Below are 27,083 nucleotides of genomic sequence, written 5' to 3' on the forward strand. Positions count from 1 at the left end.
CTGTACTCTATACAGTCCTGTACAGTAAAGTACACAAAAGCACAGCCACTTGTAGAGGCTGTACGCACGTGACAATGTACGCCAGACACGTGAACTAGCTTACGTGATTTGACAAGCGAACGCACTTTCGCATCTTTGAAAGTTTGCAACTTGAAGGTTCGTATGTAGGGGACTTACTGTATACTGCATTATATACAACTTCCTTTGTTTGGCTGAGGTGAGAGACTTGAACCAATTCCTTCCCAAACCAGTGATGTTTGTGCATACATTCCACTTGGTGGAAGGCCTTGGAAGCTCTCTTTTTGCGAGCTTTAAAGCAGTGCCCACAGCTCTGGGAGCAAAGACTCCCACCTCAGGGACACAGGAGTTACTTTGCACGAGGGAGGTGGTGTCTCTCTTCCCTTCTGAAGGCTGGATGTTCTCACACGTGATTAGGCAATGCCATTAACCCTGAATAGTTTACAAAAAACCCTGTGTTTTTTTTTCTGAATTATTTGAAAAACTTTAAAACATCACTTTAAGTTAGTGAACAGAATTAAAATCCAATCTGCCGTGGTGCAGAATTGCCTCCGTGGGTTCTCTTCACGGTTTAGCTTCAGTCTGGCTTTCAGAAGAAAACTTTCTGGGCAGACAGAGGGCTGAGGTGGTGCGAGGGGTGGGGCCTGAGAGTAGGTTTGCGGTAGCAGGGTCTCTTCACAGCTTTGGGGACTCTGTTGATGTCTAACTTCAGTCCCAGTGCTGTCAATGCCACTCAGCTCTTTAATGCATGTACCACAGCTGGTAGATGCTTCCAAATTAAGATGCCGATGAAAGACTTGGTCAAGTGTAAGATGAAACACAGGGTCTGGAAAGGAGGAGAAGTTTGGTTTTTTTTTGCGGTTCGCGGGCCTCTCACTGTTGCGGCGTCTCCCATTGTGGGGCACAGGCTCCAGATGCGCAGGCTCAGCGGCCATGGCTCACGGGCCCAGCCGCTCCGCGGCATGTGGGATCTTCCCGGACCGGGGCACGAACCCGCGTCCCCTGCATCGGCAGGCGGACTCTCAACCACTGCGCCACCAGGGAAGCCCAGAAGGTGGATTCTTAACCACTGGACCACCAGGGAAGTTCCAGGGACTTTTTTTTTTTTTTTTTGTAGGAAGTTGTTCTGATTACTAATTCAATCTTTTTACTTGTTACAGGTCTGTTCAGATTTTGTTTCTTCTTGACTCGGTGTCAGTAGTTTGTGACTTTCTAGGAATTTGTCCTAGATGGCTATCTCATTTGTTGGCATACAGTTGCTCATAGTATTCCCTTAATAATTTGTTTTATTTCTGTAAGATCAGTAGTAATGTCCCTGCTTTCATTTGTGATTTTAATAATTTAAGGCTTCTGTGTTTTTTTTTTTTTTGATCAGTCTATGTTTGTCAATTTTGTTGATCTTTTCAAAGAGCCAATTTTTTGGTTTTGTTGATTCTATCGTTTTTCTATTCTCTATTTCATTTATTTCCACTCTAGTCTTTATTTTTCCTTCCTTCTGCTTTTTTGGAGTTTTGTTTGCTCTTGCTTTTCTAGTTTATTCAGATTATTGATTTGAGACCTTCTTTTTAAATATAAGTATTTACAGCTATAATTTTCCTCTAAGCACTGCTTTAGTTATATCCTATAAGCTCTGGTATGTTATGTTTCTATTGTCATTCATCTCAAAATATTTTCTAATTTCCTGTGTTATTTTCTTTGACTCATTGATATGTTATTTAATTTCCAGATATTTGTGAATTCCCAAAATATATTTTTGTTATTGATTTCTAATTTCTTTCCATTGTGGTTGGAGAACATACTTTGTATAGTTTTAGTCTTTTAAAATTTATTGGAACTGGTTTTATAGTCTACTGTATAGTCTGTCCTGGAGAATATTCCCTGTGTACTTGAGAAGAAGGTGTACACTGCTGCTGTTGGAGTGTTCTATAGATATGTATTAAGTCTAGTTGGTTTATAGTGTTCAAATCTTGGATTTTCTTATTGCTCTTTTGTCAAGTTTTCTATCCATCACTGAAAGTGGGCTATTGAAGTCTCCAACTATTATTTTTGAATTGTCTATTTTTCTCTTCAGTTCTGACAGTTTTTACTTCATGTAGTTGAGGGGTTGTTAGGTGCATATATGTTTATAACTGTTATATATTTTTGATATATTGACTCTTTTATTGTTTTAAAATGTTGTCTCCATTAACTAATTTTGTCTTAAATCTATTTGTCTTTTTTCAGAGAGTCATGCTAGTTCACTTTTGGTTACTGTTTGCATAGAATATCTTTTTCTATCCTTTTACTTTCAACCTATTTGTGGTTTTGAATCTAAAGTATTTCTCTTTCAGCCAACAGATAGTTGGGTCATGTAAAGAAAATCCCTTCTGCCTTTTTTTAAAAAAAAATTTTATTTGTTTTATTTATGGCTGTGTTGGGTCTTCGTTTTTGTGCGAGGGCTTTCTCTAGTTGTGGCAAGTGGGGGCCACCCTTCATCGTGGTGCACGGGCCTGTCACTATCGCGGCCTCTCTTGTTGCGGAGCACAGGCTCCAGACACGCAGGCTCAGTAATTGTGGCTCACGGGGCCAGCTGCTCCATGGCATGTGGGATCTTCCCAGACCAGGGCTCGAACCCGTGTGTCCTGCATCGGCAGGCGGACTCTCAACCACTGCGCCACCAGGGAAACCCCCATTCTGCCTCTTCATTGGAGTGTTCAGTCTTTTTACATATAATGTAATTATTAATAAAGTAGGATTTATGTCTCCATCTGGCCATTTGTTTTCTATATATCTTCTTCTTTTGCCTCAATTTCAGCATTCTTTCTTTGTTTTGTGTTAAATAGACATTTTCTAGTGTACCATTTTAATTCCCTTGTCATTTCTTTTACTATATATTATTTTCTTACTGGTTGTTTTTGGAATTGTGATTGACATATTAACTTATAACAATTTGGTTTGGGTTGATACCAAGTTCATTTCAGTCTTGTACAAAGCTTCGCCCCTATATGCTCCGTTCCATCCCCCCCCTTTGAGCTGTTATTGTTGTATACATTACACCATTATACACTGTGTGCCCATCAACTCAGATGATAATTATTGCTTTACACATTGTCTTTTAAGTCAGATGGGAGAAAACTACAAATAAAAAATACATTTATATAGTTACCTCTGTAGTTACCTTTATTGGTGTTCTTTATTTTTCATCTGGGCTTGAGTTACTGTCTAGTGTCCTTTCAGTTCAGCCTGAAAAACTTCTTTTAGTATATCTTGTAGGGCTGGTCAGCTAATGATGAATTATCTCAGTTTTTATTACCTGTGAATGTCTTCTTTTTTCCTTCATATTTGAACATATTTATAATGGGTATTTTGAGGTTTCTTCTGTAAAATCTGATATCCAGTTGTTTCCAGAGGTAGCTTTTGTTGCTTTTTTCCCATGGTGTATGGGTTACATTTTCCTGTTTCTTGTATGCCTCATCATTTTTTGTTGGAAACTGGACATTTTAGATAATATACTGTAGCAACTCTGGGTTCTGGTCTCCCCCTTTCCCCCACCAAGATTTGTTATTTTTGTTTGTTTTTTAGTGACTGGATTATTTTAGTGACGTTTATTTTCTCCCTCCCATAAAGTGTGAAGCCTCTGACGTTGCTCCTCAGGCAGTGAAACCAAGCAGGACCCTGCAGGGCTCCTGGGCTCAGAAGCCTTTCTGTGTCCCCCATTCCTTGTTTGTAGGGAACAGACTCCAGCCTCCATGACCTTTCCTGAGTCCCAAAGGGCAGATTCAAACAGTTGCTAATCAGGGAAGGGAGGGGATGCAGAAACAAGGGAGGAGCAGCCAAGAAACAATAGTGCAGCCTTGGGGCAGGGTCCTCAAGAGATACACATAACAATATCTTTATAGAACTGAAACCCCCAACAAATGGGAGATGTCAGCATTCTTCATTCCAGAAGACCACCTGAGGCCAGATTAAAGGAACCAGAGAAACTCATCAAGACATTACCTGAGACCAGATTAAAGGAGGGCAGGCCCTGCACACACCCTAATCTTGTCAGGCACCCCACCCTTGAACAATTTCTATAACACTCCTCACCAAATCCTCCCAGGTTGGGACACACAGTTTTCGAGGGCAGGAGCCCGCTGTGTCCCCCTTTGCCTGGCAAAGCAATAAAGCTATTCTTTTCTACTTTACTCAAAACTCTGTCTCCAAGATTCAATTAGGCACTGGTGCACAGAGGCCGAGTTTTCAGCATCAGTGGGCCCAATTTGGATATTCCCCCAGTCACCTTGGGATGATAGTGGTATTGGTAGGGTTCTCCTTCTCTCTTTCCCTGACCACACCCAGTTGTTAAACCCCACTTATTGCTAGCTTATTGATCTATTGTTTCCAATAATGCCCCAGGGAACAAATGTTCTACAAACTAATCCCATCAAAGTGTGGCTCCTTTGAAAGAATAGTTTCTGAGGTCTGTGTTTGATATTTGTTCTGACTCCAAGAGGGTTCCTCCCAGCAGTCTTATTCCATAGTTCTCTCATAAACTAGCCACCCTACAGTCTAGGTTGTGTTTTCTTTTAATTTTTTTAAAAAATATTTATTTATTTATTTGGCTGTACTGGCTCTTAGTTGTGGCATGCGGGATCTTTTTTTTTTTTAGTTGTGGTATGCAGGATCTTTTTTTTTAGTTGTGGCATGTGAGCTCTTTAGTTGTGGCATGTGGGATCTTTTTAGTTGCAGCATGTGGGATCTAGTTCCCTGACCAGGGATCGAACCCAGGCCCCCTGCATTGGGAGCACAGAGTCTTAGCCACTGGACCACCAAGGAGGTCCCTAGGTTACGTTTTCTTAAAAATCCATGAATCTTTCCCTCATTGCATTTCACCTAAACCTTCACTGTTCTTGACAGTGCTCTTAGGTTTGAAGTTTTCCATGCTCTGTTGAAAATAAAATCAGTTCCTTTGGGAAGAGATTAAGAGCTACCTATTTTACAGCCTGCTTCTCCACCCAGGCAAAATCTCTGAGCCAGGGCTCTAGAGCTGCAGGTGGGGATGATGACAAGCTTCTCTTTGATGATACCCCTTCTCTAGGAGCTGAACGATCACTGGAATGTGATGGCGGCAGCCTGAAGTCCCTTTGTCTTGTCTCTCCTGGCATGAAGCCACCCACCTCATCAGTTGGGGCAAAGGCAGTTGGGCCCCAATGTTCTCAGCATGCCACATCCAAGGTACAACCTCTATTCTATAAGTGGGGGCTGAACAGGAGAAGGGAGCTCCCACCTCTCAACGACACTTGCTTGGAATTAGCCTCAGCAATAGGCAGCTGGGGATAGGATGAGAAACACTGAAGTTCCTTCAACTGCGCTTGAGGAGAGGGAGCCCTGTGTCCTTGGCTGCAGGAGTCTGGAGTCTTTACCTCACTGAGCTGGGAGAGGGAGGGAGGGAGTGGTCTTCGTTCAAGGACTGCACATTCTTGCCTTTCTTACCAATTTTGGGGGGAAGGTTTTCTTAAACATATGCTTCTCCATTTGCTATTTGCCTTTAGGACCATTTCCAGAGGCTTTACATGCTGGTTTAAATAATTTTCACAGTTTCACTGGGGAGTGGGAGCTCCTCACACTGATGCTGGAAGTTGATCTCCTTCATTTTTCAAGGATAGTTTTATTGGATTTAGGATTCTTGGTTGACTGTCTTTATCTTCCAGCAATTTAAATATATCATCTTTCTGCCTTCTTGCTTCCATGGTTAACTCAGTAAGGTCAGGCTTCCATAACAAATACCATAGATTGGGTGGCATAAAACAACAGAAACTAATTTTCTCATAGTTCTGGAGGCTGGAAAGTCCAAGATCAAAGTCCAGTATGGTCATTTTCTATCTCTTTATTGATACTATTTGGTGAGATACAATTCTCATGCTTTCTTTTAGTTATTTAGACATAGTTTCCCATTAAAAGAGAGTCAGCTATTAAAAAATAGCTAAATTCTCTTATTATAATTTGTAGATTCTTTTGGGTTTCCAGTATATGCAATTATATTATCGGTAAATAACAACAGTTTTGTGTCTTCCTTTCCTGTTCTATATATCATTTATTTCTTTTATTATTTTCTTCTTTTGCACTGGCTAGTACCTCTGGTACAATCTTAAATAGGAGTGGTGATAGTGGACATCCTTACTTCTGATTTTAAGTGAACTGCTACTAACATTTCACCATTAAGAATGATATTTGCTATAAGTTTTTAATAGATTACATTTATCAGGTTAAGAAAGTTCCCTTCTATTACTATTTTGCTAAGAAATTTAAAAATTAAATCATGACTAGGTATTGAAATTTATCTTTTTCTGTATCTATTGAGATGATAAAAATTTTAATGAAGTGAATGATATTTATAGAATTTATATTAAACTATGCTTGTATTCCTGGGAAAAGTCAAACTTAGTCATGATGTACGACCTTTTTATATATCACAAGGTTAAGTTTGCTAATATTTTCATTTAGGAGTTTTGCATTTATGTTTAGGAGTGAGACTGACCTATAATTTTTCCTTCTTATATAATTCTTGTCTATTTTTATTATTACTCATTCCCCCTTAGAATAAGTTGGGGAGTAGTTTATCTTTTTATAATATTTGGGAGGGTTTATATAAGATAGAATTATTTGTTCCTTGAAAGTTTAGTAGAATTTTGCTGATAAACCATCTGGGCCTTGGGTTTTTTGGTGGGAAAATTTTAAACTACTGATATGGATTCTTTAATGACTTTAGGAATATTCAGACTTTCTTCTTTTGGTAAGTTATATTTTGTCCATTCTAAGTTGTCCAATTTAATCACATAAACTCTGTAGTATTCTTTTCTCATCTCTTAAATTTCTGTTTCATGTATAGTTTTGTCTTTTTATACTTAAAATTATTCCTTTGAGGCTTTTCTGTTTTTTTTTCCATGACCAGCCTTATCAAAGATTTATCCGTTTGATTAGTTTTATCAAAAAAATCAACATTTGGCTTTGTCAGTCCTCTTTAATGATCTTTGTTTTCTATTTCACCAGTTTCAGCTCTTATATGTAGTATATTTCTCTTTTTACTTTTTCTGCGTTGGATTCTTAGTGCATTATTTCCTATTGAGATTATTGATTTCCTTCTAAGTAATACTTTTTGCTGCATCCTCAAATTTTTGGTATGGAGATATTTAATTACCATATAGTTTTACATTTTTGAAAATTTTCCATTATAATTTCCTCTTTGATTAATGATTTATTTAGAAATGTAATTTCAAAATGTGTGGATATTTAAAATATAGCCTTTATTCTTTTTTTTTTTTTTTTTTTTTTTTTTTTGCGGTACGCGGGCCTCTCACTGCCACGGACTCTCCCGTCGCGGAGCACAGGCCCCGGACGCACAGGCCCAGCAGCCATGGCTCACGGGCCCAGCCGCTCTGCGGCATGTGGGATCCTCCCAGACCGGGGCACGAACCCGCGTCCCCTACATCGGCAGGCGGACTCCCAACCACTGTGCCACCAGGGAAGCCCTAGCCTTTATTCTTGATTTCTAACTTTTTTGCACAATGTTTAGAGAATGTAGTCTATATGATATTTATTCTTTGAAATTTATTGAGATTTGCTCAGGTCTAATATGTTTTCAATTTGTTTTCTTGAGGGGAATATAAGTTCCCTATTTTTTATATGAAGCTTGTTGTGTTGTACACACACGTACACACATAACTTTTTGTATGATGATGGATTTGTCCACAGTGTTTTTCTTCTTTATGATTTTGAAGCTATATTATTAAATGCATACAATTATAAAATGTTTAATTCTTCCTTTTATCATTCCATAGTGACTCTTTCTATCCCTAATAATGTCCTTTATCATAAAGTATCCTTATGTGATTATAACCTAGCTACCTCAACTTTCATTTAGTTTGCTTTTGCATAACATCTCTTTTATTATACCTTTATCTTTACCTAAAGATAAAAATAAATAGCATATAACTATATTGAAAATCCAATCTAGTCATCTCTATCTTTTAATTCAAGGGTTTAATTCATTTATATTTATTGTGATTATTGATATATATGTGGATTTGTTTCTAACACCTACTTTTTGATTTCAACATGTCCTGCCTTTTCTATGCTATTTTTCTTGTTTCTTGCTTTTCAAGAATTGTTTGTTTGCTTTCTTCTTTCATTTTTCCCCTCTTAAGGTTTTGGATGTTATATTTTTAGCTTTTTAGTGATTTCCCCTGACATTTTTCCAGGCTTATTGAACAAAATCTAAATTAGTCCATAATTTTCCCCTGCTCCCAAATACAAGGGTCTCAGAACATTTTAACTCAATCCTTTACTCAATCAACTTACACGTCATTGTTATCTGTCTTTTAGTGTGCCCTTAAAAAAATTCATAAATAAACATTATTATAATTTAAATAGATAAGGCTTATTTATATTTACCTTCACAGTCACCATGTCTTTACTCACCATACCTTCTTGCTTTTCAGATTCCCCCTTTAGGATCATTTTCCTTCTACATGAAGTGTACTTTTTAGAAGTTCTTTAGGTAAGAACTATTGGTAAACTCTCTAAATTTTTGTATTTTTCCTTCTTTCTTGAAAATCAGTTTTTCTAGATTTACAATTTTAAGTTGACAATTGTTTCCTCTCTGTAATTTCAAGATATTAGATTGCTATTTTCTGATTTCCATTACTTTGTTAAGAAGTCTGTTATAATTTCACAATTTTAAATGATCTGTCATTCTTCTCTGGCTGCTTTTAAGGGCTTCTTAGTGGGTCTAAGTGTGGTTTTATTTTTAAAGTTTGCTTTCCTGCTTGGTGGTATGCATTGTTTTTTCTGGATTTCAGTCTTTATTACTTTTGGAAAATCCTTAGCCTTTATTTTTTAAAATTTGCCTCTCCTCCATTCTTTCTTTCTGGAGCTCCAGTTATTTTCATGTTACTCTTTTTAATTTTAACCTCTGTTTTTTAACCTTTTATATTTTTTAATCCGTTTGTCTCTTTTTTTGCAATCTGGGTAATTTCTTCACCTCCATTTTAGAATTCATTAATTTTCTTTAGTCTATTGTTAAATCTCTCAAATTAGGTTTGTTTCCAACAGTTTTTCATTTCTGAAGGTTCTATTTTTCATCATGCCTGGTCCTTTCATAGTGTCTCATTGCTTACTTATTTTCATGACTCTACTTTTTAATTCCTTAGATATTTAGTACATCATTATTCTATTTTGATAATTCTGTTCCTTGGAGCTGTGTTTCTGCTGATTCTCCCCTGTGGTTTGTTGATCTTTGATACTGAGTTCCTATTTGGTTAATCTGAACTGTGTTTGCTTTTCTTCAGAAAGGACTTAAATTTGCTTCTGCCAGGAGCCACGGAGAGCATTGTTTTGTTCATTTATTTGCATGTGCATGTGTATTCCCATTTATTTTCTGCCTGGTGATTTCCCTTACCGCCTGAGAGTTCAGCAGTGTATTAAAAAGTATGTTTTTTTTTTGTGTGTGTGTGTGTGTGTCCAGGAACTAGTTGTTTTATAACAGATAGACTCTTCAGGAAGTTAAGCCCTAATAAATTCTTTAGTTGGGGAAAAGTTTCAACTGTTGGGTAAAATTAGATTTTCAAGAGTAGGCTCTGCATATGTTGGATATTATAGAAATAAGCTAGGTTTCTGATCCAGTAAATAAAATCAACACTCAATAAACAAGGGGTTGATTATTCACTTTATGGGAGAATTAGCAGTGGAAAGTTTTGGTTGCCAGGTACATCAAAGGTTCCATTTATGACTGTTCATTTCTGAACAGAGAAAACAAAAATGAAGCCAAAGCATTTTGAGTAACTACTGGAGATCAAAGTGAACTAAGATAAACTGTCTGGAACTATTACAGAAATTGGTGGGGGGAAATAGAATTTAACTGAGCAAAAATTCTACTTTGCACACTCTCCAGGAAACACAATTAGTATGTTTCATCTTAGACAAAAACTGTTCTAAACAAGGTGTTTTGTTTTTGGTTAATCCTACCATGTTTCTCTGGTCAGGTCCTCTTTCACTTTCTCCAACAATTACTTTTAAACTTCTCCTCCCTCTTCAACCCTCAGGGCCAAAACAACTTCCTTCCCTGTCACTCTCAACAGATGGCATTGACTACTTTTCTACGAAGGGTATAGACAGCATCAGAAGAGAACTTCCACACCTTACATCACCAGGAGTAAATCCTCCCCTCATTGGCCCCTATTCTTTTCTCCTAATTTTAAAAGACAAGCTGGCACTCCTCCTCACTAAAGCCACCTGTTCTCTGGACCTCATCTCTTCCCATACCTTCTAGGACTTTGATCTTTCTCTCTCTCTCTCTCTCTCTCTCTCTCATCTTCAACCACTCCAGGTCATCTTGTTCTTTTCCAGAAACATTTAAAACAGGCTCAGGTCAGAACCATGGGAAAAAAATAACCAGCTCTCCTTCTAACCCCCTTTATCTACAATCCTCTCTTCCCCCACTTCACAGCCAAATCTCAAAAGAGTATCTAGAACTAGCCTCCATTTCCTTACTTCTCACTTATTCCCAATCTTGATTGTATCCCCAACATTCTATTGAAATTCTTACCCTAAAGTTTCTATATTTCCAAATTCTGTGGACATTTATCAGTCTTCACCCTACTTGACTTCTCCATAGGATTCAACACTGTTTCACACACTCACGTGAGCGCACACACACTCTCTTACACTTCTTTAGCCTTTATTTTAAAATGTCAATTATAAAGAGGGTCAACAGTGTTTAGTTGAATGTTGTTGTATTTCTCTCAATACCAACTTATTTACTGTAAGCTTATTACTTATAATAATTACTACTCATTATTAGTATTATAAGCATGTTAGTGTAAATTAGACTTTGGATTTATTTATACTTTATATTTGAATCAAGACCTTATATTGATGAAAAAAACTACACACATAAGTAGGTTATATTATTTCTGAATTTCATCTTAGGTTAATGAAGGAATTTTCAACATATTTGCTAGAAAAAGTTGGTGCTAGTCTGGTGGGATTGAGAGTTTCTGCTCTAGTGATGCCAACTTCCTCTTTCTAAAGAGATCCAGGGCAAGTGGGCTTCTGTACATCCAAGGGTCCCCCTTCATCGCTTTTGAAACAGATTCAGCTTTTCAAGTAACTGAATGATAATTCTTCTCTTTAACTAATATGAGTTATTTTGGTCGCTCTTTAGTTCTTATGTGAACTACCAAAATAATGGATACTTTTTCATTGATTTTATCACTTCTTTTTAAACTTAACTCTCCCAGCATTATGTGTGGGAGGATGCAAAGTAGAGAAACAAACCTTCGAGCACAAGATTTTTTTGTTCTTTTTGAAAATTATTTGTTGTGAAGTTTTTTTCTGGCCATGTTTCTTATTTTGGAAAACTCTTTTCATGGGCTCAAAATGGCAAAGCCATCTTTTGGTTATTGTTCCCAAGAAACGGTTTTTAGTCACTAGACTGCTTCCTGCATGTAGGTTTCCTTTTTATTTCCCAGTACAGGAAGACATTTCTGGTTGCTTCAGTAGAAAAGCTTGACTGCATGACAGGTGGGTGTTCTGTGAAGAGTTCCTGTTTTCCTGATGGACCCAGGGCTGATGTGTGGGTCTACCTGGAGGCATCCTACACGGAGCACACAGGGTGCAAGGCTGTAGCTCTGGTGAAGTGTTTTCTCCCTCTGCCTTTAAGAGAACAAGGGGCTTGCAGCAGCATCCGCAGTATACAGAGGCATATCTCACCAGGGCAGCCAGGGAACCAGAGTCCAGAGGAAGCTTAATGGGGCAGAGATGCACTGGTCTGTGGGCCATAGACTATAGCACAGCAGAGACAAAGGAAGCTGTCTAAGCCCTTGTTACTGTGTCTGAGGATCAATACCATGTGTGTAACCTGGGAACTTACTAGAGATGCACAGTCTCGGGCCTCATCCCTGACCCATGAATCCAAACCTGTGTTTGAACGAGATCCCTATGCAACTCCTGAGCGCATGATAGTTTGAGAGGCACTGCTGCTCTAACCTACATTAAAGCCACAGCCTTCAGACCACAGCACAGACACTGCTCCCTCCAGGAAGCCTTCCTGGTACTCCTTTCACATACCCTGGCACTTCGTCACCTGGATCTCGTCCATCTCCTTACTGGCCTTGTCTCTGCAGGTCTGCGTGTCCCTTCCTCAGAGGTGAGCTCTGGCCCAGATCCTTCTGTGCTCACTTTGCACGCTGCCTGACTCAGAGCACGCTCCAATCAGAAGGCTCACCGGGCCAATGAACACATGAATGGGCAGGTGATCAGTGCAACAGAAATAAAAGCCTGACATTCACGGGAAGTTAGGTATTTATTTTTGCTGCTTCTCCGACAAGCTCTACCAGGTAAAAACAAAACACACAAACAGTTCCAATAACATCGATTTTCAACGTTCAACCTCAGACCACGGCCTTTAGGGTTTCCAGAGCACTTTGGTTCAGGCACTTTTGTACCCAGCGGCACACGGAATTTCCCAGGCTGTCAGGGCGTGACTTGCTCTCGTGGGGGTGCTGTTGCCAGCTGCCTGATGAGGTAGGGGAGGGCAGCAGCGGACACCAGGTCAAGGCCACGCACACAGCCCACCCGGCCTTTCATGAGCTGAGTGTCCAGTTTGGGGGTGGCCGGGTCCTCTGCTGCACCTGTCCCCACCTGAGGAGCACCTGCAGCAGGGGGTGGGCGGGGAAGGGACGGGGGCACATTAAACTTCGCTCTGTGTCAGCCTCTTTGGTACAAGGAAACAGCCTGGGCCTGGGGAGGGCCGGAGAAAAAGCGCAGCCAGTACTGACCGGGCTTGATAATCCTTGGTGGGTCCCAGGTGCCCATGTTCTCCCTGCTTCCTATCGGCAGGAAACTGATGGGCCCTCATTTTGTCAAGCAAATGCTGACATGTCTGCTTTGCCTGCCTCCTTTCCAGCAAGCCTCTCTGAGGCCAAGGCTGCCACTCCACCAGGGCCCATCTGGGAAGCAAGCTTGGGCTGCTCAGCCTTTGAGCTGCAGATGGAAAACATCTGCAAGAAGCAGGCGGCTTTGCCTGCACGACCTTGCCTCCATCCGTCACTGGCCCAATGAGATATACTTGCACTTGGCTCTTTTTTTTTTTCCCTTTTCGCTAAAGGACCCTAATGTGCTTCACAGCCACGAGCTAGTGCAGTCTCTGTGGGGAGGCAGGAGCATCCTCTCCTGTGGCGCTCTTGGGTCAGCTTTTGCCAGCTGACTCTATTCCATCCTAAGATGCCCTCTGGCCCAGGAGACCTAAGAATATAAGCGTGACCAATACCCCCATCCTGGGTACATCTCACTGATGTCCTCCATCAGGACCGCACCCCTTTGTGTTCAAAGATGACACATCATCCTGGTTCTGCCATGGGTTGGGGGCTCAGCCGAGAACAGCTGATTCTCTCTACAGGGGAAATAAAAACAGTTTCAGTGTGAATCAGTGAGGGATGGCATGTGATTCAAGGATACATGTCCTGCAGGCTCTTGTGCTTTGGAGCAGCAGTGTTTCAAATCTGTGGCTTTGGAGGAAAAGACCCTTCCAGCTATTTTGAAACATAACCCTGAATTAGGAGGAACTTGGAGCCAGTGTGGTTTTCAGGGTGCTCGGAAGGCAGGCTCTCTGGCCGGTAGCAGCAGAAGATATTTGAAGAGGTCCCCAGTGTCCTTCCACAGAGCCAGTTCAGTGAGGACAATCATCCGTCAGCCCCCCGGAGGGGGTCCCAAGAAGGGCGGGGCTGTCACGCTGAGCGCTCTGGGTCTTGTTTTCCCCTCCCCCTGAACCAACTTTTAAAGGGTCTGCTCGAGGCCTTCCTGGGAGACATTCAAACTCATGATTTACAAGGTGAGAAGGCACAGCGGTTTAAAGAACGGTCATCACCAACTTAAAGGGAGGAAAGAAATTACACTTGTTCTCAAGACAGGGTTCATTAGTGGTTCTGGCAAGGAGGTGACTTCATCACTCCCACAGGAGGATCAATTTGCAGCTGCCGTGGTGACTTCTGACTTTCAGGAAAAGATCTCCCGGCTCCGGGAGAATTAGGGGGAGCAGGCTCAGCTCCAATCCCTCCCCCTTCCCACCCCCTAACCTGGCAAAGGAGGGGCCTTCAGGTGGCACCCAGGACAGACACAGGCTCCCCCCCAGTGCCCTCAATCCCGCCTGGCGTCCTGCTGCAGCCAAAGAAGGAGCTGCACCCCCTGCTCACTGGTGACTCGTCAGCCCTGTGCACCCAAATTGGGCTCCAGGCAGAGCTCCTGTCTGTCCTGCCACCTTAGAGCCCCAGTTCTCCAAAAGCCTTGGGAAAGTAGCGAAAAGGGGCAGGCGGGGAGGTGCACAAATGGATGGAATCCATAAAAGTGCAAGCCTCTCCCTGCCTTTTCTGTGCAAAAAGTCTGTGCATCTCTCTGTAACTGTCACAATAGTGTGAGCTGCTGTTCTCCTAACATCTGACACTTGCTTTTAAATCTACAGGTTGAAATCTCAGGGACTCAACTTTTTAGCTAAGTAAGTATAATTGCAAATCCTGTTATATATATGAAATACATATGGACATACATATCACACACAGGTGTGTCATTCTGAACATTACCACACACGTCCCAGGAATTCAGACCTCATCCCACCAATCTGTGTGTAATTCTGTTGTCCTGCATGATCAAGGCGAGCAGTCCTGAGAGACTCTGGGCACTGTCCTGCCTGTGTCTGGCTTCCGGAGCTGGGTGCAGGCACCTCACACATGGCTTGTCTTCTGGGCCAGGGCGCGGTCCACTGGCAGCGTGAACTTGACGCTGTCCTTCTCCCAGCCCCTCCGGATCTTGGAGAGTCTGCGGCGGAAGCAGGGCAGGAGCAACAGGCCTTTGGCCAGGATGACAGCACAGGGCACCAGCAGGGTGAGTGTGAAGGTGGGGGGCAGGTAGAACTTGTAGCGACTCTCCTCGAAGGCGCGGGTCCAGCCGTAGGTGAGCGTGTGCAGGGTGCTCAGCACCAGGCCCACAAAGCCCAGCGTGGACTGCCGGAGAAAAGAAGGCTGGAATGAGGGTCAGGGTGAGGATGGACACGGCGATCCTACCAATGGCTTGTCTGCTTACTTGGCAGAGGGGAAGAAGGGAGGGCAGCCTTAGTAGGGCTCTGGGTTCAAATCCCAGCCCCGTCACTCACTCTCTGTGTGATCTTATACCATCTAAACTCTCTGAGCCTCAGTTTCCCCAAGAGAACAATGCTCATACGTCAAAGTATATCAGGATTCATTGATTCATAAGGATTCTATAAAATAACAGTGCTTGGGGACTTCCCTGGTGGTGCAGAATCCGCCTGCCAATGCAGGGAACACGGGTTCGAGCCCTAGTCCGGGAGGATCCCACATGCCACGGAGCAACTGAGCCCGTGTGCCACAACTACTGAGCCTGCCACAACAACTGAGCCCCGCTCGCCACAACTACTGAGCCTGCGCTCCGCAACAAGAGAAGCCACCGCAATGAGAAGCCCACGCACCGCAACGAAGAGTAGCCCCCGCTCGCTGCAACTAGAGAAAGCCCTGCGCAGCAACAAAGACCCAACGCAGCCAAAAATAAATATATTAAAAAACAAAAACAAAAAAACCCAATGCTTTCCCCCAAACTGTATTATTCATACCTCTGGTGGCTGCAAAAGGACTCAAGATGGAATTAAATTTAAAGAAGTTTAAAAACATATCACTAGTTTTGTGTATCTTTTCATGTGTACAGAGTAATGTGTCTGCTAGCATATCAAAATCATAATTTCACAGATAATATTTGGCATAAGATACAGCCAGGTAAAAAGTGAGTGGATCTTAAGTTGGTTTAAAGATAAACACAAAGGAAAAATTTACTTGGCACATGGATTTGGCACCAATAGTGAAGGTGACTCACAAGGGCTTGCAGGCTAGTTGTCCTGACACTGTATATAAAGCCCGCAGCATCACACGGATGCTTTCTGTGGGTGCTGGTCCCTCACCTCCTGCCCATGCTCTGTGCTATGAACGCCCCAGGTACAAACCCCGCCAGGATTACTCTCCTGCCCGGAAGGAGATTAGTGATGCTGGGGAGATCAAGACCGTCCCAGATCCAAATGGAAATGCTCCAAGCCATCGTACAGCAGAGCATCTTGCCCCTTGAGCCAGGTGTGGGCTTCTGTGGGTCACTTCCAGCCATGAGCACCTCCTCGTCACCCCAAGTGCTAGACAATCATGACTCTCTATGGGAAGAGTGATGTGACAATAGCCAGGAAGTGATGATCTGTAACTGTAGGCTCTGGGAAGCTCTTGCATGTAGGGTTTCTTGCAAACTACAAATGATGCCTTCCGGATTCCGCTGCTGGTGCTAGTCTCAACTGACACTGTGACCCTCGGCAAGTTGCTTGATTAGCCTCGGTGAGAAGGAAGTGATGACAAAAGTCAAGTCAGAATTGTAGGGAAAGTGCTGTGTAGCTGCAGCATTCTTCAGCCCCCAGACCTGGCAGGCAGTGGGGCGGAGCTGAGGGCAGCCAGGGTTAGGACTTCGTGGAGGGTCGAGAGGAGGGGCACAGGGCACCAAGAGATTCCGGGCGGGAGAGACCCGTGTTTATTACACAAGGAATGAAGACAGCAGTGACCCATCAAGCAATGGACACATTTGCATTTTCTCCAACGAGACACTGCAAGGCTTTAACTGAAATGTGGCAGGCAGCATGACGATACCTCAGGGTGCGCTTTACGGGTTGGTTTTGAGCTTTCCACAGAGAAACTGGAATCAGGCCTCCTGGATTTCCTTCCAGCCCAGCTTGTCAGCATCAATCCAGGGGCTTGGCTGAGGGACACTGTCTTGTTTGCACTCCCCGCAGACACGGCTCTCAGTGGGTCTGATTCTGCTGCCGTGCCTCATTCTCGCTCCTCCCTAGCACGGGGGGCGCTTTGCTGCTTCCACCTTCTCCAGTGTAAACGCCAGGGTGGTGAACCTCAGTAAGTGGAAGCACATGGCTCAGAAGAGTTGTTTGTAATGTTTTACTAAAAATAGTAATGGCTATACATACAAGTTCATAGACAGGTTCACAGTATAACATTTTTGACCCTAAACAAAATACTAGCTGCCAAATGATCCCCAGTCTCTATCCTTCCTAGCCATCTCTGGTTCCCTTTGGCTTTGTGACCACTTAAGGATCTTTTTCTTACATCCTTAACAACTTCCTGGCTCAGCACAGCCTGTTGGGAAAGGCCATGGTTGGCTCTATGCTACTACCCACAGCTACTTCCCGTGTCCTGTGCAAACGGTCAGCCCCCAAATGGAAGCCTCTTTGACTGTGAGTCACGTGTAACCAAATCCTTGTCACCTCCAGACGTGTCTATCAAGCTTCCAAATCTCGTAGCAACTTCTGAACCACACCAACTTTTTCTAAGTTCTGATCTATTGATAATGAAGACTGGGGTTAAAAAAGTCCCCAGCATTGAGAAAATATTTGGGATTAATATCCAGACTATATAGAGAACTCTTAAACTCAACAACAACAAAAACAAACAACCCAATTCAAAAATAGGCAAAGGACTTGAATAGAAATTTCTCCAAAGAAGATATCTGAATGGCCAGTAAACACATGAAGAGATGCTCAACATCGCTCATCATCAGGGAAATGCAAATCAAAATCACTTCACACCCATTAGGATGGCTACTATTAAGAAAACAAGTGTTGGCGCAGAGGTGGAGAAATTAAAACCCTTATGCACTGCTAGTGGGGGTGTACAAGGGTGCAGCTACTATGGAAAATGGTATGGAGGATCCTCAGTGAATTAAACATACAATCACCATGTGCTCCAGCAATTCCACTTCTGGTATACGCCCAAAATAACTGAAAGCAGGGTCTTGAAGAGTTATTTATACACCCATGTTCACAGCAGCATTATTCATAATAGCTCAAATGTAGAAGCAGCCCCAGTGTCCACTGACAGACAGATAAGCAAAATGTAGTATCTCTCTACAATGGAATACTATTCAGCCTTAAATAAGAATAAACTTCTGTCACAGGCTACAATATGGATGAACCTTGAGGACATGACGCTAAGTGAAATAAGCCAGTCACAGAAAGACAAGTACTGGATAATTCCACTGATATAAGGTGCCTGTATGGGGCAGTAAAAACCACTGGGCCAGAATGTAGAACGGTACTTGCCAGAGGCTGGGAGAAGAGAGGAGTGGGGAGTTAGTGTTTAACGGGGAGAGAGTTTCAGTTCTGCAAGATGAAAAGAGCTCTGGAGAGAGAGATGGTGGTGATGATTACACAACACAGTGAATATACTTAATATTACTGAACTGCACACTTCAAAACGGTTAAGGTGATAAATTTTGTGATGTTACTTTACCACAATAAAAAAAAATTGGGGGGAGGAAAGGCCCCAGCACTGACCGTCAGGAATAAATCTTGAACTAGCCTGAAAACCACCTTGTTATTCCCCAACCAGCTTCCAAGTCCCAAACTGTTGCTCCCCTTACTCAGGCGAATTCACTGGGCTTTGCTGAGATGGCTGGGACCTGCCTTTTTACCCCTGAGAGTTTAGCGGCCTGAGGCATGGTTTTCAAATCTGGCTACATGGTAAAATCATCTGGGGAGCATGGGGAAAATCTTAATGCCCAGGCACTGGTCCCAGAAAATCAGATTAAATTGGATAGGGGTGGAGCTCAGGCATGGTAGCTTTTTTAAGCTCAGAGATGATGCTGACATGCAGACAGGACTAAGAACCACTAATTTAGGAGACTTATCACCTGAGCCCTTCTAACTTCAGGTTGAGAAGTCTTCAAGGTCCCTCTGCCCAGGCTATTTGATTGGGGTGGACCCGGTCCTTTCTGTTCCTTAGGCAAAGACCCAACAAGGGCCTGAAAGGGCTCACACCCTGCACCGTGAAGCTCTCCCAGATGCTGCAGCAGTGAGAAGCCACCCAGGCCTGGGAACTGAGTCCTGGTGGCCCCAGAAAGGCCTTGGCACCTCCCTCAGTGACATGCCCTGGGGCTCCAGTGTTTGGCCCATGTTCACCACTGTGCCCTGCCCTAATCTGGGGAGTGACGGACTGTGCTGGGCAAACAAGACACGCCCTGGGAGAGTATGAAGGCCTGCTCCTGCCCATATATCCTCTCCCCTTTGCCATCCAGAATCCCATGGTGGTTCCAGACTGTAACCAGAGGCCAGCCAGTAACCAAGGGCCTTCTGACTTTCCAATCCCAGTGGGAAGCCTGGATGATTCCAGCAAGTTCGTTTCCCTAAAACCCTCTCTCCTCGGGAACAATTTTAAAAATCCCAGAACAGTCAAAGGAAGCCAAAAGAAAGGGAGGCATCGTCACGGAGCAATTCATAACGCCCACAACAAGCTAGGGTCATTTTTTATTATATGTAAGCTTGTTAGCAAAAAAGAAACAGCCAGGTTGTTGGTGGCTGCTACTGTGGCGGGAAGGGGCTTTGGACAATCGCTCACAAAGCTGGGGTCAGAACAGGGCTCTTTTATTATCTCAGGCCGGTGGCTGGAGTGGGCAAGGCCACAGGAAGCTCCTCTAACAATGGGGCAGAACCAAGGTGCTAAGAGCCGAACACTACCTTCTCTGTCCAGGGGAGCTGCACCGACCTGGGTATCTGGCGATCTGACAATGTTTAACTGGCCTAATTGGGAGCAGTTAGCAGAGCCGAAACCAAACCAAAACCACAGCAACAAAAACACCCAGACAAACAAAACCCCAGGTTAAAAACTTCGAAAACAGCCTCAGGAACAAAAGGATACACGTAAGCACAAGTCACGTCTGTGGAATCCACACCCTGTTTTGATGGCTTTCCAGCTCAATAAATCATTACAGACCCAGGGGTCAGGCCAGGAGCACTGAGAACCACGGTGTCTCCACAGCCACTTTCTAAGCCCTGGTGACCTGTCGCAGTCATTCGTGGCTGGGAAAGGAAATGGGGTCCACGTATCTCCTTGTCGTAAAGCAGTGCTCACCTTACAGGAGAAGGTTGCAGCTCACCTCAAAACCTGTAGAGCCAGGGCTTCCCTGGTGGTGCAGTGGTTGAGAGTTCGCCTGCCCATGCATGGGACACGGGTTCGTGCCCCGGTCTGGGAGGATCCCACATGCCGCGGAGCGGCTGGGCCCGTGAGCCATGGCCGCTGAGCCTGCGCATCCGGAGCCTGTGCTCCGCAACGGGAGAGGCCACAGCAGTGAGAGGCCCACATACTGCAAAAAAAACAAACCCCAAAAACAAAAACCTGTACAGCCACTATTGGGTGCATGTATACATGTCCTCAACACAGATCCTCCCAATGACTACAGGAGGTGGACACAGACAAGACAGGACACAGATGCTTGGAGATGCTAAGGAACTGTCTAGTGGTGCAGGGCTGGTAAGTGGTGGTCTTGGGACTGAAACCCAGGTCTGCTGGCTTCACAGCCTGTGTCCCCCACCCCAGAGATTGTCACATACTGCATCACGTGCACTTAAGTCACCCAAGGAGCCTATAAAAACAGACTCTAGAGCCAACCCCGGGCATCTGAGTCCACAGGTCAAGGATAGTCCTGGGTATCTGCATTTCTCCAAGAGCTCCGTGACTTCAAACTTTTTGATGGTGGCTCACATTAAGAATCACATTTTCATTACTGCCCAGTACACAGTGAAGTATGCCCACATATGTATATATAACTACTGAATTGATACAACTGAAAAAATGTCTGTGCGTAGAACATGTAAAGAACTCTGACATTTTTGGAGACGTTCTACTCTATTTCACATTTAAAAAGCTTGTTGTGGGCTTCCCTGGTGGCGCAGTGGTTGAGAGTCTGCCTGCCGATGCAGGGGACACGGGTTCGAGCCCTGGTCCGGGAAGATCCCACATGCCGCGGAGTGGCTGGGTCCGTGAGCCATGGCCGCTGAGCCTGCGCGTCCGGAGCCTGTGCTCCGCAACGGGAGAGGCCACGGCAGTGAGAGGCCCGCGTACCGCAAAAAAAAAAAAAAAAAAAAAAAAGCTTGTTGTGGTCCACAAAATCGATTTCATGACCCACCAACAAGTGTCAACTGCCGTTTGCAAACACTGCCCCGGACCATTCTGCGGCTCCGGGTGGGAGTCTCTTGCCTGTCTCTTGCTGCCTCCTACTGAGTCAGAAATGGGTGACTTTAGTCAGAGATCATGGAAATGTGGCTACATGCCCCGAGAATCACAGCAAATTGCTTTGTATTTTTCTTTTACACGTAATCTTGCACAGTGGCTCACAACACATCTGTAGGGAACTAACTCCATTTTACAAGAGTGTAAAGTGAGGCTCGGGGAGCACACGTGACCTGCTAATGGTTACAGAGCTGGGATGTGCCGGTTCCTCCTCTGTATCAGCACTCCAGGGAGATAGAGCATTTGTGAACAGAATGTCGGCATTTGATTTCCTCACGTAAAACCCTGTCTTTCTACCCATCTCTCGGCTTTCCACCCCCCTCTTCTTGCAGCAGCATAAGGACTTTCCTACTTGTATTTCGACTCTTCAGTATGTAAAGTAGAACAGCTGCGGAGTCCCAGTCAGCTTTTGCTAACAAAACCAAATTCCCCGGCTTTCTCTGGCAGCTGGAGCTGGGGCTTCTAATCTACAGCTGCTTAAGGGAGCACCTTTCCGGTGAGGGGAGCAAACTGCAGTCTGTTTTAGTTGTGGATAAACTATGCACCCCAGCGTACTCCAGGCAGGAACACGAAAATCCCAGATTTGGGTGTGCGACACGTGAGGATTAGTGGCAGATAAATAAAATTCTTTCTTTCCCCTTTTGCTGGCATGTGTCAGGCCTGAGCACGCCTCCAGAGACCTTCCGAGATGAGCAGAGCCAGTGAGATTCAGAAACAGACACACTTAAAAAAAACCCCAAGACCCCACAACTCTCTTTTGTTCTAGGGTACGCATGCATCCCCAATGGGGGATAATTAATTTGGATTACATAAGAGCGCGGCCCTGTTGGTGTCCCTCTTGGAATCCCGTACTGTGTCCTTGCTGCATAGAGAAGATATGGGACAGATTTTTTTTGACATCGGGGGTGGGTGTGATATCTGTTCCCAGCCCTGATACCATATGGATGGCAGAACCCAGTATTGGCACCCATCAGTGGAGGGGGTGAGTTAATCTGCCAGCACCTGGGGGCTGACCACGTGCTCTGTATGGAGAACAGTGGGAGATGCCAAAGGAATGTAAAAAATGTCCCTGTCTCAGTGGTCCTTATAATGAAAACGTGGCTATACCTGTCTCGTTCCCTCTTGCATCCCAGGTCTAGCATGACGCTGGGCATGCAGTATGTGTTCAATAAACACTGAGTGAATAAATGCATAAAGAACCTTTGCCACTAGTAGCATCTTCCAAAGTGTGTTCTGTGGAGTGTAGACAGTGAAAGAAAAATGGGGGCGAGGTGGGGGGAGGGAGGACGCTAATACTGAAATAAGTCTGCTTAACAAGGTTTGCTTGTTGTAGACAGTACTCGATGTGCCAAAGTGCACTGTGACTCGCTGAGCGGGAAGCAAATCTTTTCCCAGATTTAGTTGCCTCTACATGTCCTTTTTAGTACGAATGGTGTCCTTTGGGAAATGCTGTGTTTTATTTCCTATAAACTGAAGGTCCTAATTTCACCTCCCATCCACCCTGCATGAATCAAGAGGTTAAAGGAGGGCTTCCCTGGTGGCGCAGTGGTTGAGAATCTGCCTGCTAATGCAAGGGACACGGGTTCGAGCCCTGGTCCGGGAGGATCCCACATGCCGCGGAGCAACTGGGCCCGTGAGCCACAACTACTGAGCCTGCGCGTCTGGAGCCTGTGCTCCACAACAAGAGAGGCCGCGATAGTGAGAGGCCCGCGCACCACGATGAAGAGTGGCCCCCGCTTGCCACAACTAGAGAAAGCCCTTGCACAGAAACGAAGACCCAACACAGCAAAAATAAATAAATTAATTAATAAACTCCTACCCCCAACATCTTCTTAAAAAAAAAAAAAAAAAAAAAGAGGTTAAAGGAAACAACAGGGCCGGGTTCAACTGAGGGTGCTGGCTGGGCAGTTCGACTCACCCAAGGGCTCACTGACTGCCCAGACAGATCAGTGACACGTCCAGTGACTGCGTATTATGGGATTTTGTTTGGGAAGCCCAAGAATTGTAGATACTGAGAATGTGTAGTCTAGGGTTCAGCATTCTGCTGTCTGATTTTTACACATGCCTAGATCTGGCATCCCTCGGTGTCACAAGGATGAGCTCGTCTCAGGCAGCCCCTTTATCAGGAGACTTGGGTGAGCCTGCCAGGCTTGGGGAGGCCCGGGCACCTGACTGAGCGGTTCTGTTGCACAGATTGCGAAAGCCCAGGCGGCACGCGGGTGGGAAGGTGCTTGCACAGGAGAGGCAGGGCCAGGGCCACGCCGAGGCTCACCAGCAGGGACAGAACCCCTTTACCTGAACAAAGCTGAACTCCCTCCAGCTGAGTGAATTTGCGATGGATGGCAGTGAGGTGACAGCCAGCAGGGACAGCGTGCCGAAGGCCAGCACTCCCAGGGACAGGTAGATCTCCATCCGCCAGACTTCCTCCTCGATCCAGAGGTGACTTTTATTGGCCAAGACCTGGTGTGGATGGAAAGGAAACCATGAACACTGTGGCCAAGGTCGATGCCCTGGGATTTGGGCGAGCAAGGAATTCAGGACGGGAAACGCAGTAACGACCTACACGTCCACTTTCCACTCTGTGTAACGTGTGTCTGGCTCTGTTTTAAGCGCTTCTCAGGTATCAGCTCACCTGAGCCTTACAGCAACCCCGTGAGGCAGAGGTCACTATTGTCCCCATTTTCCAGATGAGGGAAATGAGGCACAGAGATCAAGTAACCTTTCCATGGTCACACACAGCTTAGGAGATGGCAGAGCTGAGATCAGGACCCAGGCAGCTGGCTCGGAACACAAGGCTCCTCCCTCCCCACGGCTTTCACAAATCTGTCCGGGGCCAGTCGACCAGAACAGTCACATAAGCCAAGAGTAAGGAGCCAGAGAATTTGACAAGACATAAAGAACCTTCAAATATGACCATCTCACAAGGTTTTCTGATGCCCAAATCCCCAGCAGGAAGGAGGCGGTCTCTTAACTCAGAATCCCTTCAGCCAGACAGGCTGTTGCCTCTGCTGACTACTTTCCTTCCCAGCCTGTCTCACCCTGGATCCTTGGTCCCCCAAGCTGCCCCTGTCACTGGCTCATATTCCAGACACACATACACCAAACCCCTCAACATTTCCTAACCAGCCCCCAGCTCCCATCTTCCCACCCAGCTCCCCATTTCTGTCTGAGGAATGTAACTTTGAGTCAACCACTGCCAGGCAACAGAGGCCGACATCCATTCACCAAGTGGGCCCATGAGCACTTATGAAGCCCCTGGCACACAGTAGGTGCTTATGAAGCACCTACTATGTGCTAGGCCCTGGGCTGCAGAGAGCAAAGATACCTGCCCTCACAGAGTTCTGGAATCCCCCAGTGAGCCCCAGGCACGCACCAATGGGGGAGCCCCTGCAGGCCCAGAGGTTTCTAACCCCTCCCTCCCCACTCAGAGACCCCTTGCACCTCAGCCCCACCTTCCCCCCCAGCCTGGCCGACGCTCACTCGTACCGTGCACACAAGGAAGAGCTTTTATCAAGATCCTTCTATCAGAACCATTACTTCCGAACTAGACCACATTGCAGAGTTCCTGGAAGTCAAGATGTTTTCTGAGAAATACCAGGAAACACCGCTGCTTCAATTTTACCCACACAACAAGGAACAGCATTTCCATTAGGAAATGTGACTGGGCTTTAGTAGGTAGGTCTCTGCTTCGCAAAACAGAGTGACTCGTACAGGTTTTTGAGAAACTATTTCAGCAGGAGAAAAATAACCCAAGTGCAGTTAGAAGATATAATATTAAAAATGGATCTAGTGGTCTGAGCAAAAATGGTTGAAAAGCTTATGAGAGAACGTTGAAAGAAACTGAGAAAATGCCATCCACTGGGTACTTTTCCTGCAATTTGAGAGAAACAAGGGCCTCTGTTCTATTGCAGGGCAGGCTGGCTCTCACTGGTGCCTTTAAGCCACAAAAGGACCAGGAGTCTGGGGACCCAGGTTCTCACCCTGACCACAAGTCCTGTGAGACTGGGCAACTCCATCTCTGGGCCTCCGTTTCTCCACTGACAGAGGTGGAAGAGGTCACATCTAAAATCCTGTGATTTTGCTGTGTGCCAAATGAATGTCAGCACTAGCGAGAAAGGCGGGGCCGACGGTACCCTGCAGGAGGCAGGGAGGTCTCCCACGTAACTGAGCCCAGAGAAGGCTAACTCACACCTTCCCTGCGCTAACGACGGCCGCTCAGTGGGTCATCCCCGAGTTGTAAGTTGTTTGTTCTTCAAATATACTTCATTAGTCGCTCCTTTCTGCATTTTGGTAAGATCAGGCAGTTAATGTCACAAGTCAGAGCTTGGATGATTACACACACCACATCTGCTTGCAAAATGTCTTGTTTTTTCCTCTAATATTTCCACTCAGCCGCGACACTGGGAAGGGGTGGGATGCGGAACCTGCATAAGCATCTGGCTCCCAGCCACCTTCAGTAGCCTGTGGGAGTCTCACCCAACTGACTGAACTACGGTGCTGTTCTCAGGGCTCCCCAGCGGCCAGTGTCACAGACGGCAAACTGGGACTTAGGTGAACCAGCTCTCCGCTCCCCTAATGATTCTCTCATGTTCAGAGCTAATCAAGCTGGCCACCTTGAGCACGACCAGGACAGTGTTTGTCAACAAGAGATGGAACGCTGCCATCCACGTGTGGGGTTTCCTCTCCCTGTAGGTTGCAAGTGAGAAGCTGAAGGGCTCAAGGGCAGGCGACTCAGAGGTGAGATTTAGACAGTTCTCTCTGACAGCCTGGACTTGATTTGGGGTGACAGGGCGGAGAAAACGGTGTGTGGGTGAAACCTTTTCTTTGATCTTTACCTTGATTTCGGAGTTTGATCCTGACGTGCGTTCCTAAGGCACCACTGACGGACTTTTGGCTGCGCATCCCTCTCTGGGCTGCTCTGCCCTGTTCATCCCCGCCCCCCCGCATCTCCACTCCCCTCCCTGACGAGCCACATCAGCCAGAACTCCGCAGAACAAGGTTCAGCCCCTTTGCCTGACAGGCCTGGCTGTCTGTCTCTGATCTGTCCTGTGGGAGTGATGGTTGCCTGGCAACCTCCACGGCGGGGGGCGGGGGGGCGGTGCTGCAGCCTTTAAGGGCTTTGGAACTCAGGGAAAATTCCCTCACACGGGCCCCTCTGTGCCCTGGCATTTGCATCATGGCAAAACTGTACTAACGTAATATCAAGGAGAGCCTTGGCAGGGCGGAGACTTTGGAGAATGGCAGTCAGAGGGTGGGCAGGGGTTTTGCCTCGTGCTCTAGTGGGGAGGGGGCATTGCCTGCTTCCCCATCCACTGCCTGAAACACCTGCCACCTCCTGGGCAGCAAACACTGCTCCACTCTCTGACGAGCCACGCAGAGCTTCCTGCCCAGCGGGCTGACTCTTCTTAGAAGTAAGAAAATATCAAAGCGCATCAGAAACATTAGCCCTGGGTGAGACCTCCATCTACATCAGGGCCCTGAGGACCAAAGAGGGGTTGTGACTTGCTCAAGGTCAAGATCTTTGTTCCAGTCAGTGATGCTGGAGGACAAGAGTCTAGGGCTCTGGCCTGCAGGCCTCCACGCTACCCCACGCCAGCTAAGGTGAGGGACGAGACTGTCTTATTTCATCCTGTGGCCTCAGGGCCCGGTAGAGTAGAACTCAGAGAATGAATGAGTTCTGAGATCATTTATTCAACTGTTAATTTGGACTTGTTTTCCCGGTAGAAAGCAGTACGGGCACGTATGCTAACACATATATATGGAATTTAAGAAAAAAAAATGTCATGAAGAACCTAGGGGTGAGACAGGAATAAAGACACAGACCTACTAGAGAATGGACTTGAGGATATGGGGAGGGGGAAGGGTAAGCTGTGAGAAAGCGAAAGAGAGGCATGGACATATATACGCTACCAAACGTAAGGTAGATAGCTAGTGGGA

General features: G+C 45.2%; 1 protein-coding gene across 5 annotated transcripts in view; it reads right to left on the bottom strand.

The window, feature by feature from the left end:
• Positions 1–27,083, bottom strand: part of STEAP3 (STEAP3 metalloreductase) — a 102,238-nt gene that overhangs the window by 39,988 nt on the left and 35,167 nt on the right. For 3 of the 5 annotated variants that reach the window (XM_082630781.1, XM_082630782.1, XM_082630783.1), the window contains 2 exons: positions 23,442–23,606; positions 12,322–15,032 (listed from right to left, as the gene is read on the bottom strand). In XM_082630781.1, coding sequence (XP_082486907.1) covers positions 14,754–15,032; positions 23,442–23,606 — 444 coding nt within the window. In that variant the 3' untranslated portion in view covers positions 12,322–14,753. Of the gene's footprint in view, positions 1–12,321; positions 15,033–23,441; positions 23,607–27,083 lie in introns of those variants that run through there. The other 2 variants (XM_082630785.1, XM_082630784.1) reach the window with 1 other exon arrangement.

This window comes from Mesoplodon mirus, assembly GCF_964341445.2.
Source record: "Mesoplodon mirus genome assembly, chromosome: 8".
Lineage (NCBI taxonomy): Eukaryota > Metazoa > Chordata > Mammalia > Artiodactyla > Ziphiidae > Mesoplodon > Mesoplodon mirus.